Source organism: Amphibalanus amphitrite, unplaced genomic scaffold (assembly GCF_019059575.1).
Source record: "Amphibalanus amphitrite isolate SeventyFive unplaced genomic scaffold, NRLGWU_Aamphi_draft 000520F_arrow, whole genome shotgun sequence".
NCBI classification, from domain to species: Eukaryota; Metazoa; Arthropoda; class Thecostraca; order Balanomorpha; family Balanidae; genus Amphibalanus; species Amphibalanus amphitrite.
The window spans coordinates 390,832-406,052 of NW_024882014.1; the positions used below are offsets into that span (position 1 = coordinate 390,832).

Here is a 15,221-nt window from a genome sequence, read left to right on the forward strand (position 1 = left end):
ACTTCCAAAAAAAAATCATTTTTCAAAAATTTTGTTTGTCGTGACGTCATAAAATTTTGAATAACTTCCACATTTTCGAGCCGATTCTTCTAAAAATTGGTATGTAGGTGCACATAGACCACTTCTTTAACATATATTCCGCTTTTTCGATACACTCAAAATTTTGGACTTTATAAATATTTTCCCAAAAAGTCAGTTTTTGAAGAAAAAAAATTGGCCAAAATCCAAAATTTTCAAAAAACCGAGATAGCCATTTGATAGACAAAGTAGAATCACGTATAACCTTTTTTGTTACGTCTTGATTCCTTTAAGAATGAAGATGTTAGCGGCGTTTGAAATTTTGCCATTTTTGAGGCGAAAATGGCGAACATGACGTCACTAAAACGTCAATTTCTCAAAAAAAAAAATTCCGACGGATTTCGCTCATATTTTTAGGGAACGTGTCAAATTGATGTATGATAAGGTACTGAAAGTTTGACGTCGCTGGCGTAACGCGTTTAGAAGTTATTGGCGAAAAACGGGAGGGGGGCAGATTCTGCCCCCCCCCCGGGGCGCGGGTTTAAGTCTCCGTCTCAGCCGTCCCTGCACGCTTGAGTCTCCACCTCAGTGCCTCCTTTTCTCCCGCTGTCTGCTGTCTCTGTGCCACTTTGCCGCTGTCTCTGTGCCACGTTCCCGCTGTCTGCGCCGCTTTAGTCTCCGTCTCTGCTGTCTCCGGGCGGCCGCGCCACCGCCGCATCATTCGTCAGGCTTGGTCCAACGACGGCGGAGGCTCTATGGGAGGCCGGCTCAGTCTCGGTCAGCTCCCGGGGAGCCTGTCTCAGTCTCGATCGCCTCCCGGGGAGACTGACCCGGCCTCGGTCACCTCCCGTGGAGCCTGTCTCAGTCTCGATCGCCTCCCGTGGAGCCTGTCTCAGTGTCTCGGTCAGCTCCCGGGGAGTCTGGCTCAGTCTCGGCCAGCTCCTGGGGAGTCTGACCCGGCCTCGGTCACCTCCCGCAGAGGCCGGCTGGCCAGCAGCGGTCCGGCCCTGGTCCGGTGATTAATCGGTGCCGGCGACGGTCGGCGCCCAACGATGGCGCATCATGAGCAATGGCGGCGCGCACCGACACCCCATCCGTGATGAGCGTCCAGCGGCGCCCAGCGGGGAGCGGGCAGCGGGGCTCAGGTGTCGGCGGGGCAGAGCCGGAGGGCCAGCCGGAGGACCACGCTGGACACACTGCTGGCACAGCGACACTGGACAGTGGACGCCCAGAGCTGTGCGGTGTCGGGTGCTGAACAGCTAAGCAGCACTGACCACGGTGGATAAGAAGCTTTTCCCGCGTGGGAGGCCGAGTAGCGAAATGGGGGACTCCTTTTTGCTGTGGAGGAAAGACAGGCAAAAGGCGACATTTTTGCTGTGCACTTTGCGCTTCCTCACACGGTATTCGCCGTAGGCGCTGGTCATGTCGTCACAATGGAAATGGAAAGAGGAGCTGCAAACGGGGAATTAGTGCCCCATTCACGCCGAATTTCGCCACTGCAGCGTCTCGTATTGATCGGAGCAGCCTGACTTCACCGCGCGCTGATGCATTATTGCTGACCTAATTTGCCTGTGCGTTGACGCGCACCGAAACGGCCCCAGTTTTGGCATTAGCATTTCCTATTCAGCGCGGACGCCATTTGCGGCTCCAGAGAGCGAGTGTTTGGCGGCGGCCGCGCCTTCGCCGACACCTCGCTGCAGTCGTCACCGCCGCCACCCTCGGACCGACTTGACCTTTCGCTAATGACCAGCGAATGGTTCAGGAATGAACTCATCAAAATTATGATGATCGGTGCTGGGGAGGAGCAGCAATGAATAGAAACGCGACGGAACATTCGATGGTGATCGCCGTACATCGCTTTGCAGTAGGTACTCCGATGCTTTTCATTTCTAGTCTTGTGAGGGCTTCTGTTATACACAAATCGATCTGTTTCTATTATCCAGAGTAGGCATGTAACAGCAGAATAATTTATGCATGAGAATTGAGAAAGCACACACTGAACCTTCTCCGAAGATCACCTGGTAAAGATGATGGGACTGAGAACTGAGATTAATCTGGCAACTCTGACATATGTTAGACCTATGACGTCATAGGGCTCAGCCTGTCATGCCGCGTCGACGGGCGAAATTGCAAACTGTCTGTATAGTTAGATGCATTCGAGGTGACGGTAGTTATAAATTGTTGATGCAATAGCACCCTTTCTTTTTTCAATGGCATAAACACATAGGCAGGCGCTATAAAGAAAGATGATACATTAAGGCGACATAGGTAAAACAAAAAGTCAAATTATTGGATTGATTTTCTACGGCGATGCCGATGTGTGCCATTTTATTTGAAATATAGATATGATGAATTGCTTTCATAGATACAAACATGTCCTAGCTGCTAACTTGAATCAAAACGTAAATTTCAAGTGACTGAAAAATCACATTGAAGTCATGTTCCAATATCACCCGGGCGTATCTCACACCGTTCCCGACGGGGCCTCCCGGCAACGGACGCTGATTGGCTGGAGCCACGCGTGACGTCACGGTGCCAGGCGGTCGTCGAACTGGCCGGCAAACAGATCGCCAATGGCTCGTGTTTTACATTGGTCCCGATTGCCATCGATCGTTGAATTGCAATGGGTACCGACAGCCGCACGTTCTGCCGTCTGTATCTGCTGAAACAGGACTAGAGATGACAGCCCTCACAGCCATACCATACGACTCACACTACCAATGGATATAAACATAGAACCGATGAAGTGCATATATGAAGTATGGCTGAAATGTTTCCTTGAAATAAAACAACAGCATGGTCGGATATTTACAATGACCTTCAACCAACACATCGTCTTTTTTCTTGAACTATAAGAACTTTCCACACGTGGGTCAATCAATCACGAGACTCACCAGTTATACCTATAGGTCAACATAGAAATATTAAAGCGACTCATTTCGCGGCAAAAAGGGAAAGAATATTTCAAATTTTCTGCGTTTCCTACATAAGCGATCCGATGTTTATATAACTTTGCGTATGCATGAAATTCATTGGACGATAACAGGCTCATTTCTTCTCCGCGGCCAGCAGAGCCTAATTAGATTTCAGGACCCCACCGCCGACGGATTAAACCGTTTAATACGTACGTGCCAAGAAAGGCCGACTATCTGCGTTTGGTGGTTATTTTAGGCTGCGTCCGTAAGTTACGGTGCATATAACATTTCGTACATCAGCTTAATTAATTTCCTCGCTCTCCAAAAAGCAGTGCTACGTAATTAGAATATTTGAGCTATATGTAGCCAAAACGAACGATGCAAATGGTGCGCAAGGATTAAGAAACAACAGTTTTTAAGGGTTATTAAGAAGACATATTATCTCTTATATAAGATAACTCGACGCTCATTGTAGCAGTATGCGTTGATTAAAATATTTGAGGCCTAGGCATCGTCATCACTAAAAGCCAGCTTAAAGACTTAAAATAATTAGGTATATGAAAATGTGTTGAAACTTGAAGGGTTTTTTGAATACCTGCAAAAACAAACCTTATCTTCTGTAGCTGGCTATAATTAGTTGCTATGAACTGTGCCAGAAGGTTTCAACTGCCTTTTTTAAGGCAAGTTTTTTTTTTGTGTTGTTTGGGTTTTATTTTTACCAGTTACGCCTGTGCATTGCAAAACATTTTTTTGGCATTCTTTTTAACCTCAAAGGACTAAGATTTCATGAAATGACTCTTGAGCTGAATGTTGTGTACCTATTTGTGGACGCCATGCGAATGTATGATGATGATTATGATCTTTTTCTCATGTCATGAGAAAAGTCGAAACAGGCTTTCCCTTCACTACCATAGTATTGCCAGAATGACGCATGGTTTTGTATGGATGGAGTAAAATCACAGATATAATAGTAAAAGAGGAAATACGCAGGTGGATCGAAAAAATTGCTACTTTCATCTTAGGGTGCGTTCGGAGAGGCAGATTCCCGGGGAATATTCCACGCCGGCATGAAATTTCCGCCGAATGCCGTTCGGAGAGCGATTCCCGGGGAAAGTTCCGCGGAACGGACGCGGAAAGCGCGGAATCTAAAAAGCATCTCACGCGTCGTTCCCGTCAATATGGCGGCGCCCATCAGTATGCTCGAGTGAGTATATTATTGAATATAAATGGATATTTCTTGCGTTTGTTTCCACCCTGATCAGTTTTATTGCAAATCCAACAATTGATAATGCTTACTCAGTTGTGTGATTGTCCTCTGAAGCAATGAAAACGATAATTTGAAGTGTTGTGTTGTGTGTGTTTGGGGTGGGGGTGGGGGGGGGGCACAGTATAGATGGGACTTTTTGAAAATAATTGTGATTTTTCTTAGTTGTTCTTTCTTCAAGAGCTTCATTCTTATTACATCTTGCCATAGATGTTTCCAAATAACCAAATAACCCAATAACCCAAACAAAATCCCACGAACTCAACTTGGCGCAGTTGCGGCGATCCTTGAAATTGGCGGTATGGAATGTCCCTCTCCGAACGCAACACGGGGAATTTTCACGATGACGGGGAATATTCCGCGCTCTCCGAACGCACCCTTACAGTTGATTTTTTTTCTTGAAGCAACGCTGCATAAACTTAACTCTTTTTCTTATGTTATACAGTTAATTATGCTTGAATTAATTATTACGATACGAATTATGCTTGATTCAGCTTCAAAAGTTGTTGGAACTAACATGAAGCTTAGACAATAAACATGAAGCCAAACCAACTTTGCAAAAGAATTACTTAAAACGCACTTTCCATAACTCGTCTTATATCAAAAGAGTGCCCTTGCTCTTTTCGAACTAACCACCGCAGTCATTCAGGCTGAGTTTTGAGCAGCTTTCGCGCTGCACCCGGTGCCACAGAACTCACTCCTTCAGAGAGAGCTGAGTGAGCTGAGCTGACAGAGGACCACAGCAATGCGCTCAGCAGCCAGCGTTCAGCGTCAGCGCTCGGTCTCGGCGTCAGCGCTGTCGGGGCCCGGAGTCGGCCCTGCCAGTCGGCCGCCGCTGACCGGCTTTCCGGGACCGGCGGCGACAGCCCCGACGACGGCCGTCACCCGGACGGTAAACTGCAGCCGCGCGCCTATTCACCGAAATCGCGCCAACGGCCCAACTTGGCGCTGTAAAACAATGGGCCGACACAGTCCCGGGCGACAAAACCCAGACTGGCAGCGCCATTTTCTTCTCTCTGCATCTCAAGGAGGCGCGCGCGGCGCTGGATAAGTGGCCAGTGATTTTATTCGCCGGAGCCGGGCGGGCGCGCCGGGCGGCCGGCGCAGCTGATGGATCCCGTGAGTGCCAGAGCGGCGGCGGCGGCACGCGCCTCTCTGAGCCGCTGCAGAAATAACGCGGCCAGGGGACGTGACGCGCCCGGCCGCCGAATATACGAGAGCTCGCCGTGAATGGGTGAACAGCTTCGGCCACAAAGGCCGCGATCGGAGTCCACTGCTCAGTCGCCGGCGGCCCGGTCCATATAGATGGCCCCGATGAGCCGGCGACGGTCGATTTCGTCGCCAGTCACTTGGACAATTTGACTGGCATTGCTCAAACGATCGGAACACTCTTTATCGGCGTCAGTTCGGCCTTTGCCCCGCGGACGAGGGCAATCGATCGCCGTGCTCCGGTTGCCGTCAGCGGAGGCCAGTTTTTGCGGTCAGAGAAGCCTTCGGCAAACGTCCGCTGGCCGCTGCGCTGTCCACCGCTCCTCAACACGGCGTCCGCGCCCGCTGCAGTCCGACCGCTGTCCGGCAGCTGTCCGGCAGCTGTCCGGGGCTCCTCAACACGGCGTCAGCGGGCTGCTGCAGTCTGGCCGCTGTCCGGCGCTGTCCGACCGCTGTCCAGCGCTGTCCGGCCTCTGTCCGGCCGCTGACCGGCCGCTGTCCGGCCTCTGTCCGGCGCTGTCCGGCGCTGTCCGACCGCTGTACGACCGCTGTCCGGCCGCTGTCCGGGGCTCCTCAACACGGTTCGGCCTCGCCGGACTGTCTGTCCACTGCACTGGCCGGACATTGGACTAGGCGGCTGAGCGGTCGGTGTGAACCGTACTAAAGCACCAAATATAGGGTGTTCACTAAAAATTGACACAAACTTTGAATGACTGCACATCAAAAGTGAAGCAAGCTATTACGATGCAACTTAGCATGGAGATAAAAGGGACATTTTTGTATCATACCGAGCATAAAATTTCATGGGTGTAATGAAAACAGTTGCGTTGGAGGTCGTTTTAAATAAGGACCACCGAAAGCCAATTGGCACGCTTTCCCAAAATAGTACGTCAATGGGAGAGTCTGGCACGTACAAATACCTAATGAAAGCTTAAAATGTCGAAATTAGTTACATACCGTATGGTGGGACGAAATTTCTAGTGGGCGTGAGAGTCAGGAAATCTGAAGTGGTGCAAATGTGAAGATACTGACCAAAGGAAAGGTCGGGGCCCCGAAAATGCACGTGGAGGGGCTTTTTGGCACCTCACGATGCAATGCTGCCGATCAGTAAGGTATTAACTGTGCCTAAGCGAAGAACATATATCACACCTGAGGCTAGGATGAGTTACAACCGGCGTAAATGATTTCTCGAAGCGACTGGGAACAACATAAGGCAAGAGAAGTAAATAAACAATGGTCAAGCAAGGGCCACAAATTGCAGAAAAACCGATCTATTTAAGGAAGAAAAATCATGTTTTTGTCAAAGGGCGACAATTAACTAGACAATGGAGTGTTCTGTAGTGATGTTATCAATGATACAAGAGCTAACGTCCATTTAGCATCCAAGCTAACGCTGGATGCCGTGGTACGTGTGTTATTTCAGAGCATATCATCAGTTCGACTTTATTCTTCCAGGCCGGTCCTTTACAATATGATACTTTCTGAGTCAAGTGTATTATTTAGCACTAGAGGTTCATGCAGAACAACATAGGTAACCAGAAGGTGATCTTCTGGTCCGACCTCGCGCCAGCACACTAATCAAGGGGCGCCTTGGGGGCTTCGGCCGATGTAAAATTGCATGATTGAAACAAGGCCCGATAAGCCATTTGCCACGACTGAAATTAACAAATGAGTATCTAATGTGATTTGCCGAAGGCTATTACGTATATTGGTGTCTTTAAATTTGATACAAAATCAACTGGCTGCTCATTACCGCCACGAATTGGCCAAATTCACGGTCCACTGGTGCCAGACCTTGTGAAAACACTTACAAGAAAATGTCCGAAAAATGACCTACGGGAATCAGGCAAATCTGTTGACGCTCTACGGTTTGCAGCAGATGCAATGTGCATTACAACAATGCCTCGTTTGTTTAAATCGGTACATTTTTACCGAAGATACAGCCTGCTAAACTTTGTCTCAATTTTTAGTGAACACCCTGTACAGTACGTACTCGTATGTGGCCTTTTCGATGTAGACCTGAATATTTCAGACCTAGCCATTTAGCCAACTTGAAAATGTCCATAAATGTTTTTCCGGCAGTTTTTGTGACACTGTCGTCGGTCGATAGGTGCGTTTGCAATGCACTCTCCTTATTTAGGTACTATCTGTCGATGCCTGTACCATTTATTACTTGAATACCTGCCTCTGACACGTCAAGCGACAATCCCTGGGTTCAGCTTAACAACGCTTGTTTGTCAGCACGTATGGTCAGCACTTACACATTTCTGAACCGGTTGGTAATAACAATTAGCATAAATATAAACTTTGCTGCCTTATCTTTACCTAATGTTGTGCAAAATAATATGTTGATTCACCATTGTTTTCTTTTAACTTTGAACGCTCACTAATGAATTTGTATGTATATTTGTACATACTGATTGTCTCTTTTAATTACAAGCTCATTTATACCTGTTTTTAGCTTCTAAGCCAAACTTTGCAAATGATTGGCGCCAGTCTGCTACCACTTTTCCTCCATCCAGGGATTTACATGCCTAACGCACGGCCGTCGTCGCCAGCCTGTTGATTTTACTTTGAAGGCCTATTTAGCTTATTCAGGACATACCGGACAGCCCGAAACGGGCAAAATCGTCTGCCAAATTACACGTCAACCGCTGTCATCAGAACCACCGAGGCAGAATTTTAAACGAGCCACTTTGAGTGGGATTAGATTGCCGCACCACAAACTTCAAAATAGAAAAAGGGCGGAAGAGATGAAACGAATGGGTTAGAGGCGCTGGCAAAAAGCTCAGAACAGAAAAGCTTGCTACCAGTTAAGCGGACGGATGAGCTGCTGCAGGCTTGCCGGAGATCCAAACAGGCCACAGAAATGGGAAGATAGAGAGAGGGAGAGAGAAGAGAGAGAGAGAGAGAGAGAGAGAGAGAGAGAGAGAGAGAGAGAGAGAGAGAGAGAGAGAGAGAGAGAGAGAGAGAGAGAGAGAGAGAGAGTCGTGTAGCGTCAGACGGCGCCTGACCAGCCATTTGCGTGAATCGATCCGAAGCTTGTCAATCCAAAGAAGAAGTGAATAATTGAATAGTGTATGATATAATATATGGGGGCCGTGCACTCTGTTTGGGAATTCCACGGTGGTCTTTGTCAATACGCACTGTCTCATGACACCGATAGGTCTGGATTACGGGTAGGTTGGGATTATAAAACCGAGTCACGGGCCGTTCAGACCCGAGTCACGGACTGTCAGACTCGAGTCACAGACAGCCCGGCCGGGCAGTGACGCTGGGAGTCACGGACAGCGGCCATCCTTTCAGTGACGCTGGGGGACGCGCGGTGCTGCAAGCTGCGGTGCGCACACGCCGACCCGGCCGGCACGGCCGTCTCCACTCACCATGATACCAGTCGTGACCGCTATGCCGCGTCCACAGTAGGTATTAGGCACAATATCCCCGTATCCAACCGAGAGAAAAGTAATGGCGATCAGCCACATGGCATTCAGGAGATTGGCGTGATCATCGTCGTGGTATCTGTCGAACACAGGCGGAGCCACTTACACATCGGGTCAGCCGACAGTCCGCGCACCAACTTACCATCATTCCACAGACCACGGAAATGCTCCGGCCACAGTAGGTGTTGGGTACTATGTCTCCATAGCCCACACACAAAATAGTAACCGCTATCAGCCACATCGAGTTGAGTAGGTTGACGTGGTCATGGTCATGGTACCTGGAGACAAATACGCCCAAGTCAGGGAAGTCAAACGACAGCTACGCTACCGACTGTCAGCATTACGCTTGAAATGTCCAGCTGCACTACACCAACATGCGCCAGCTAGCAGATTTTGTACATCTAGACGGAAAGTGTGGAGGGCAGGAAAGAGAACGGTTTAAGCCGTGGCGAGACGGCTGTCGTGACAACGTTTAGATAGAGAGAAAGAAAGAAAAAGAGGCGCGGGCGGAAGCAAGCTAAAGGGTATGTCAGCGCGTGCAATAAGTGAGACGCCATAAAGGATGCGGGCGCGCGGGCTGGCTCAAAATTCGCCATCATCGGGAGTCATGAAGCCGAGAGATCGCGAGGTGGCGGGGTCTGTCGGGTTTTGGCCGGTGACCGGGCGGCGAATTGGGCGTATTGGTTCCGTGTGCCATGACCATGGCTGGAGCTGAGCGGCCCGGGGCCGGAGCATTTCTCGGTGAGGGGCGCTTACTGTGCCGCGGCTCGGGCCGGCGCCGGTTTAGGGGGCGGCGGCCGGCGGACCGGCGGAGCGGCGGCTGGCACTCGGGACGGTGTCCAGAGGTGCCGCTGCCCGGCCGACTGCAGGGCTCCAACAGATTGTACAACTGAGAGAGTGTGTAAGCGCCCCTCACTCACCATGACTCGGCCAATGATGGGATTTGATCCATCCCCAACACGGCAATGAGACACATAGTTCTGCACCAAGCAAAAATTATAGCCACTATTCTAACCATCGCTCAAGCAGACTCTAGACATTTTCTAACAAAGGACACACCGAGATCGAACTGAATTTGGCCATCAGAAATAAACACATTCACATCATAACCGACCCATTGTCTCAGGCACGGCCGAACAAATGACTTCTAAGCACAATACAGAGAAATCCCAAATTGATATTCCCCGACTGATTCTGAACCCTCTATTGCAGCCCAGCAGTCCCACGAGTTAGATTTCCAGTCCCATTTTCCCTCACCGCACTCCCCGATTCCCGTTCTCCCTCCCTGACCTCTGCCCCCTCCCGCTCCCGGTACGAGGCCCTCGCCACCAGCAGCAGACCGCCCGGCCGGGCCCGGCGGCCCTCTTACCGTTCGCACTGGCGCAGCGTCCAGCTGGCGATGATCCACAGCGACACCATGAACACAAGCAGAACCGTGCCCGGGCATATCGTCATCAGAGTTTTCAGCACAAAGCGCGTGTTGAAGTTGATCCGGTTCAGCGCGCCGATGCTGCGCGATGACGCGTCCGTGAACAGCTTGGAGTGCAGCAGCATCACGCGGCAGATGAGGTACAGCCTCAGGAACATGGGCAGCGAGAGCGTCACGTCGACGGGCACCTTGCGGCTGAGCGTGCGGCCGCTGTTGCCGTTGTTGGACAGCTTGGTGGTCCAAATGAAGTAGTACTCGCCCGGGATCGGGTGGATGGCGCATATGAGCAGCTCGATGAAGATCTGAACGTTGCGCTGCCACGTCATGGCGATTCGCCAGTCGTCGGCGCAGTTGTCGATCATGAACAGCTGCGGAGACAAGGAGGGCACGGTGTCAGGCGCCGGGTGAGTGTCCCGACGGGTTCAGCGGTTCTGGACACGGGGTGGGGTGCAGGGCGCAGGTGATGACGACGGCTGACTGTGGCGCACGTCACTGGGGAGCAGGGATTGTACAAGGTACGCTATGGACTGGTCTATTGGAAGCCGATGACACAAAAAGTCATAAAATAAATCACATTTTCACATGGTTGAATGCTGCAACACATTGGAGGTCTGTGATAGGAATTCGAAGGAGGCATCGCTTCGGATAAAAACACAATGCATCAACTACTTTCCCAAAGTTATAACAAAGAAATTGAACAATGGACACGAACTATTAGTTGGCTTTTGTGCAGAAGTTTCACCAGTGCCAAGAATGCCTCGCATCGCGGAACTCTAACTAGCGCTTGCATCAGCGTTCATTCAAACTTCAACGTAGTTTGGTATCTTGTGTTTCTGAGGCCTTGCTTCGATGCATGCGAAACTTCATAAATTCAGTTTTACACACACCAAAATGCACAATTCGCATGCTGTAAACATAACACCAGAGAAGTGATTTCAGTCCAAACTCCAAGCACGGTTGTTGAAGATTTGTTGAAAGGCATAACCACCAGGCATAACCACTGTCAGAGGGCCGGCAATCCCCAGCCTGCCCGGGCAAAACAGACACATGTGAAATTCAACAAAGGGTGTTATTCGGCTCGATCAAAGTGCTGGGAAAAAGTCAGAAAAATCAGCGGTCTTTGTGGAGTGGGCCTGTGGGCTCACTGGTAATGCTGACGTGCTGAGCCTGGATCACTATTAACGGATTCCTCGGTTGCGGGGATTTATCGAAAAAACTAGACTCGAGTGACGAGTTAATTACTGTGAATTCATCAGTCATTGGCCATACTCCACGACCGTTTATTTTATGGGCGGCTTCAATGTCCACTAAAACAGCTCTCATCATCTGATTGCTTGTGGCTACCAGTCACGTCAGTTCGATACCAACTCCTCGTTGCGTCACGTTTCAACCGAGTTATTTCCAACTGGACCGGGTAAGACACACACAACTGTCAAGACAAGGAATTGGTGACGGCGGCGACGGCCGGGGAGGCTGAGGAGTCGGCGTCGACGGCCTGCTCCAACACTCGTCGTCGTCGAATTTCGGCGCCCCGGTCCCGCGAGGGAGGTCGTCGATAGCGACAGACTGCCTCCACATCGAGCAATGTCATCAGAAGCCGCCGTCGCCGCCGACAGCGGCCGTGGCGTCGACCCTGGCTCCCAGCGCGGCGGCGGTGGCGGCGGAGGAAGGGCTGGGAGAGAGAGAGAGAGAGAGGAAGGATGGAAGGCTGGGAGGGGAGGATGGGAGGCTGGGAGGGGAGGAAGGGAGAGGGGAGAGGGATGGTGGCGGTGACAGCGTCACCGGATCACGGGAGGTGCACTCGGAGCAGGGAAAGAGAGAGGGAGAGAGAGAGAGAGAGAGAGAGAGAGAGAGAGAGAGAGAGAGAGAGGAGAGAGATAGAGAGAGAAAGAGAGAGAGAGAGAGAGAGAGAGAGAGAGAGAGAGGGAGGGAGGGAGAGAAACGTCAGACCGCGCCACGCCGGTCCGCTGAGGAGAAAGGCTCTCCGAGTTGTTTGTGTCGACGATCACCGGTAGGAATCGCCACAGACAACGGCCCAGTCGGAGTCGTTTTTGCACAGCTGCGCACGGGGAAGGGGCCAGAATGAGAAATGGACGGAGGAGAGAGACGGAAAGAGAGACATACATGTATTGGTAGATAAGAAAGAAAGAGAAGGAGAGCCAGAGATAGAAAAAAGAGAATGAGAGATATAGGGAGAGAGAGAGAGAGAGAGAGAGAGAGAGAGAGAGAGAGAGAGAGAGAGAGAGAGAGAGAGAGAGAGAGAGAGAGTGAGTGAGAGAGAGAGATGGAGAGAGGGAGAGAGACTAGAGAGACATATAGAGGAAGAGTACATCCGGTCCAGCCACAGAGCGAGGCAGTGGTCAATGGTGACGCTGACGGGTAAGGGAGCCGTCCAGCGAGAGAGAAACCGACACTTCCGTCACATTAGGCCGAGAGAAAAGAGCGAGTGGCTTCCGTCACATTAGACCGTAGACGGCACAAAAAGGCACCCCGACAGACCTGTATACAGAACGGAGTCCATGGAAGATAAATCGGAGCTCAACGGGGCATAAGTCGTGACAAAGAATGACAGCATTTGCGAACACATGACAACATAGCAAAACAATTTTTCGTGAGCCTTCCGTTGCCAACAAAAGACGTTTCCAGATTGGAAAGGAATTGGTGACTAAATAACATTTTGTTTCCTCCTGAGTCCCGTGCTGTGGATTCAGAAGTGGTCCGTTCGCCTCTGGGCTGCGTGGGTAGAGTAGGCGGGCCGACCTTGACGGCCACGCTCCACCATTCTTCCAAGGTTCGGCCCGAGCGGCGCGCTTCAATAATGCAGCGCACCGGTTCACTTGGATTGATCGACTGAAAGTCACATAAACAACCGAGATCGGCGCAGGTCGATGGTGGCCGGCCCGGCTCCCGCCGCAGACAGGCGGGCTACCTCCGCAGACAGGCGGGCTCCCGCCGCAGACAGCCAGGCTGCCGTGCTCCCGCCGCAGACAGGCAGGCTGGCGCACCCGGCTCCCGCCGCAGACAGCCAGGCTATCGCCGCAGACAGGCGGGCTGGCGCACCCGGCTCCCGCCACAGACGGGCAGGCTGGCGTACCCGGCTCCCGCCACAGACAGGCAGGCTCCCGCCGCAGACAGACGGGCTGGCGCACCCGGCTCCCGCCGCAGACAGAGACAGGCTGGCGCACCCGGCTCCCGCCGCAGACAGGCGGGCTCCCGCCACAGACAGACGGGCTGGCGCACCCGGTCCCGCCGCAGACAGAGACAGGCTGGCGCACCCGGCTCCTGCCGCAGACAGGCAGGCTGGCGTTCCGATCCTGCCGCAGACAGGCGGGCTGGCGCACCCGGCTCCCGCCGCAGACAGCCAGGCTGCCGTGCTCCCGCCACAGACAGGCAGGCTGGCGCACCCGGCTCCTACTGCAGACAGACAGGCTGGCGCACCCGGCTCCTACTGCAGACAGACAGGCTGGCGCACCTGGCTCCCGCGGCAGACAGACAGGCTGGCGCACCCGGCTCCCGCCGCAGACAGGCTCCCGCCGCAGACAGGCGGGCTGGCGCACCTGGCTCCTGCCACAGACAGACAGCCAGGCTGGCGCACCCGGCTCCCGCCGCAGACAGCCAGGCTGCCGTGCTCCCGCCACAGACGGGCAGGCTGGCGTACCCGGCTCCTGCTGCAGACAGCCAGGCTGGCGCACCCGGCTCCCACCGCAGACTCCCGCTGCAGACAGGTTGCGTGTCCCGGCCTCAGCCGACAGCCAGACTGCCGTGTCCTAGTTATAGCACACAGCAGGGTTGCCGAGTCGATGGATTTTCTGCGACTTCGACTCCGACTCCGACTCCGAATCCGACTTCAAAAAACCAACTCCGACTTCGACTCCGACTCTGGGCAGAACTGTCGACTCCGACCAACTCCGGCTCCGACTCCGACTCCAACTCCGACTGCGCAGCCTTGGCAGACAGGCAGGCTGATGTATCCCGGCCGCAGCAGACAGGCAGACTGCCGCGTCCCTCCACCCTCCCGGCTCGCTCCGTTCTCGACCCTGGGTCGAAGGGTCGACTCTGAGCCGACCCCGCCGTCCCATCTGACCCAGGCGACCCGGTGACCTGGTGACCCGGTGACCCGTACCCGATGTGGTTCTGATCACATCCATTGCCGTGAGAAGCCGATAGCGCTGGGAAATGACTGCGGGCCGTCCATACGCCGTCGGCGGCACCGCGGCGCCGACTGTCTGCCGCTCGTATTGAACAGTCGTACCCAGGGCAAACGGCGTCACTGGCGACACACCGCCCACCGATTATAAACGAGCGCACACACATACACACACCGTCGGCCCGTCGGTCGGCCTCGCCATCCACCTCATCAACGTGCGCGCACACGTACGCAGTATTATTGTTGGGCCGAGTGGCGCCGAACCAGGCTGTGCGCGACAGCTGCACAAAACAATGAATACAGGAACGGCGCTAACCGGGCCTGCGGCCTACTCACGCACGCGTAATGCGTTGATAGTGACCTGGGGGAGTCCTTATCGGAGCGATAAGCTGCTGCCCAGAGGCGGCGTTCATCCCATAACAACATTGCGCAATGGATATGCGCTGTTATTCTAGCATCTGCGTCCAGCATACGTCATCGCCCACTGACAACCGAATGGCAAAAACGACCGACGATGGATAAGCTAATTAATGACGAGAATGACCGATAGATTGACCAATCGCGTGACACTTTAGGTGATTCACCACCGATACGTGTCAACGGGACACGCCAACGGAACGACTCACAAGCGTGTCACCAGGACATTTCACCGACGCACAGTGTCACAAAACACGCTCCGATTCCCAGGCCCGGGAGCGTATCATCCAGGTTCGCCTCGCCCAAAACATTAGCACGGATGGTGGCCGGTGGTCCACCCCGCCGCCCGTTCAGTGGCTCCAACTCGCCGCTCTTGGGAGTC

The 15,221-nt window shown here is 52.7% G+C and overlaps 1 protein-coding gene across 3 annotated transcripts in view; it reads right to left on the reverse strand.

The window, feature by feature from the left end:
* Positions 1-15,221, reverse strand: part of LOC122393168 (small conductance calcium-activated potassium channel protein-like) — a 96,372-nt gene that overhangs the window by 20,929 nt on the left and 60,222 nt on the right. For 2 of the 3 annotated variants that reach the window (XM_043388916.1, XM_043388918.1), the window contains exons 6-7: positions 10,216-10,643; positions 8,790-8,925 (exon numbers count right to left, since the gene is read on the reverse strand). In XM_043388916.1, the coding sequence (XP_043244851.1) occupies positions 8,790-8,925; positions 10,216-10,643 (564 nt within the window). Of the gene's footprint in view, positions 1-8,789; positions 8,926-8,988; positions 9,125-10,215; positions 10,644-15,221 lie in introns of all 3 variants that reach the window. The other variant, XM_043388917.1, reaches the window with a different exon arrangement.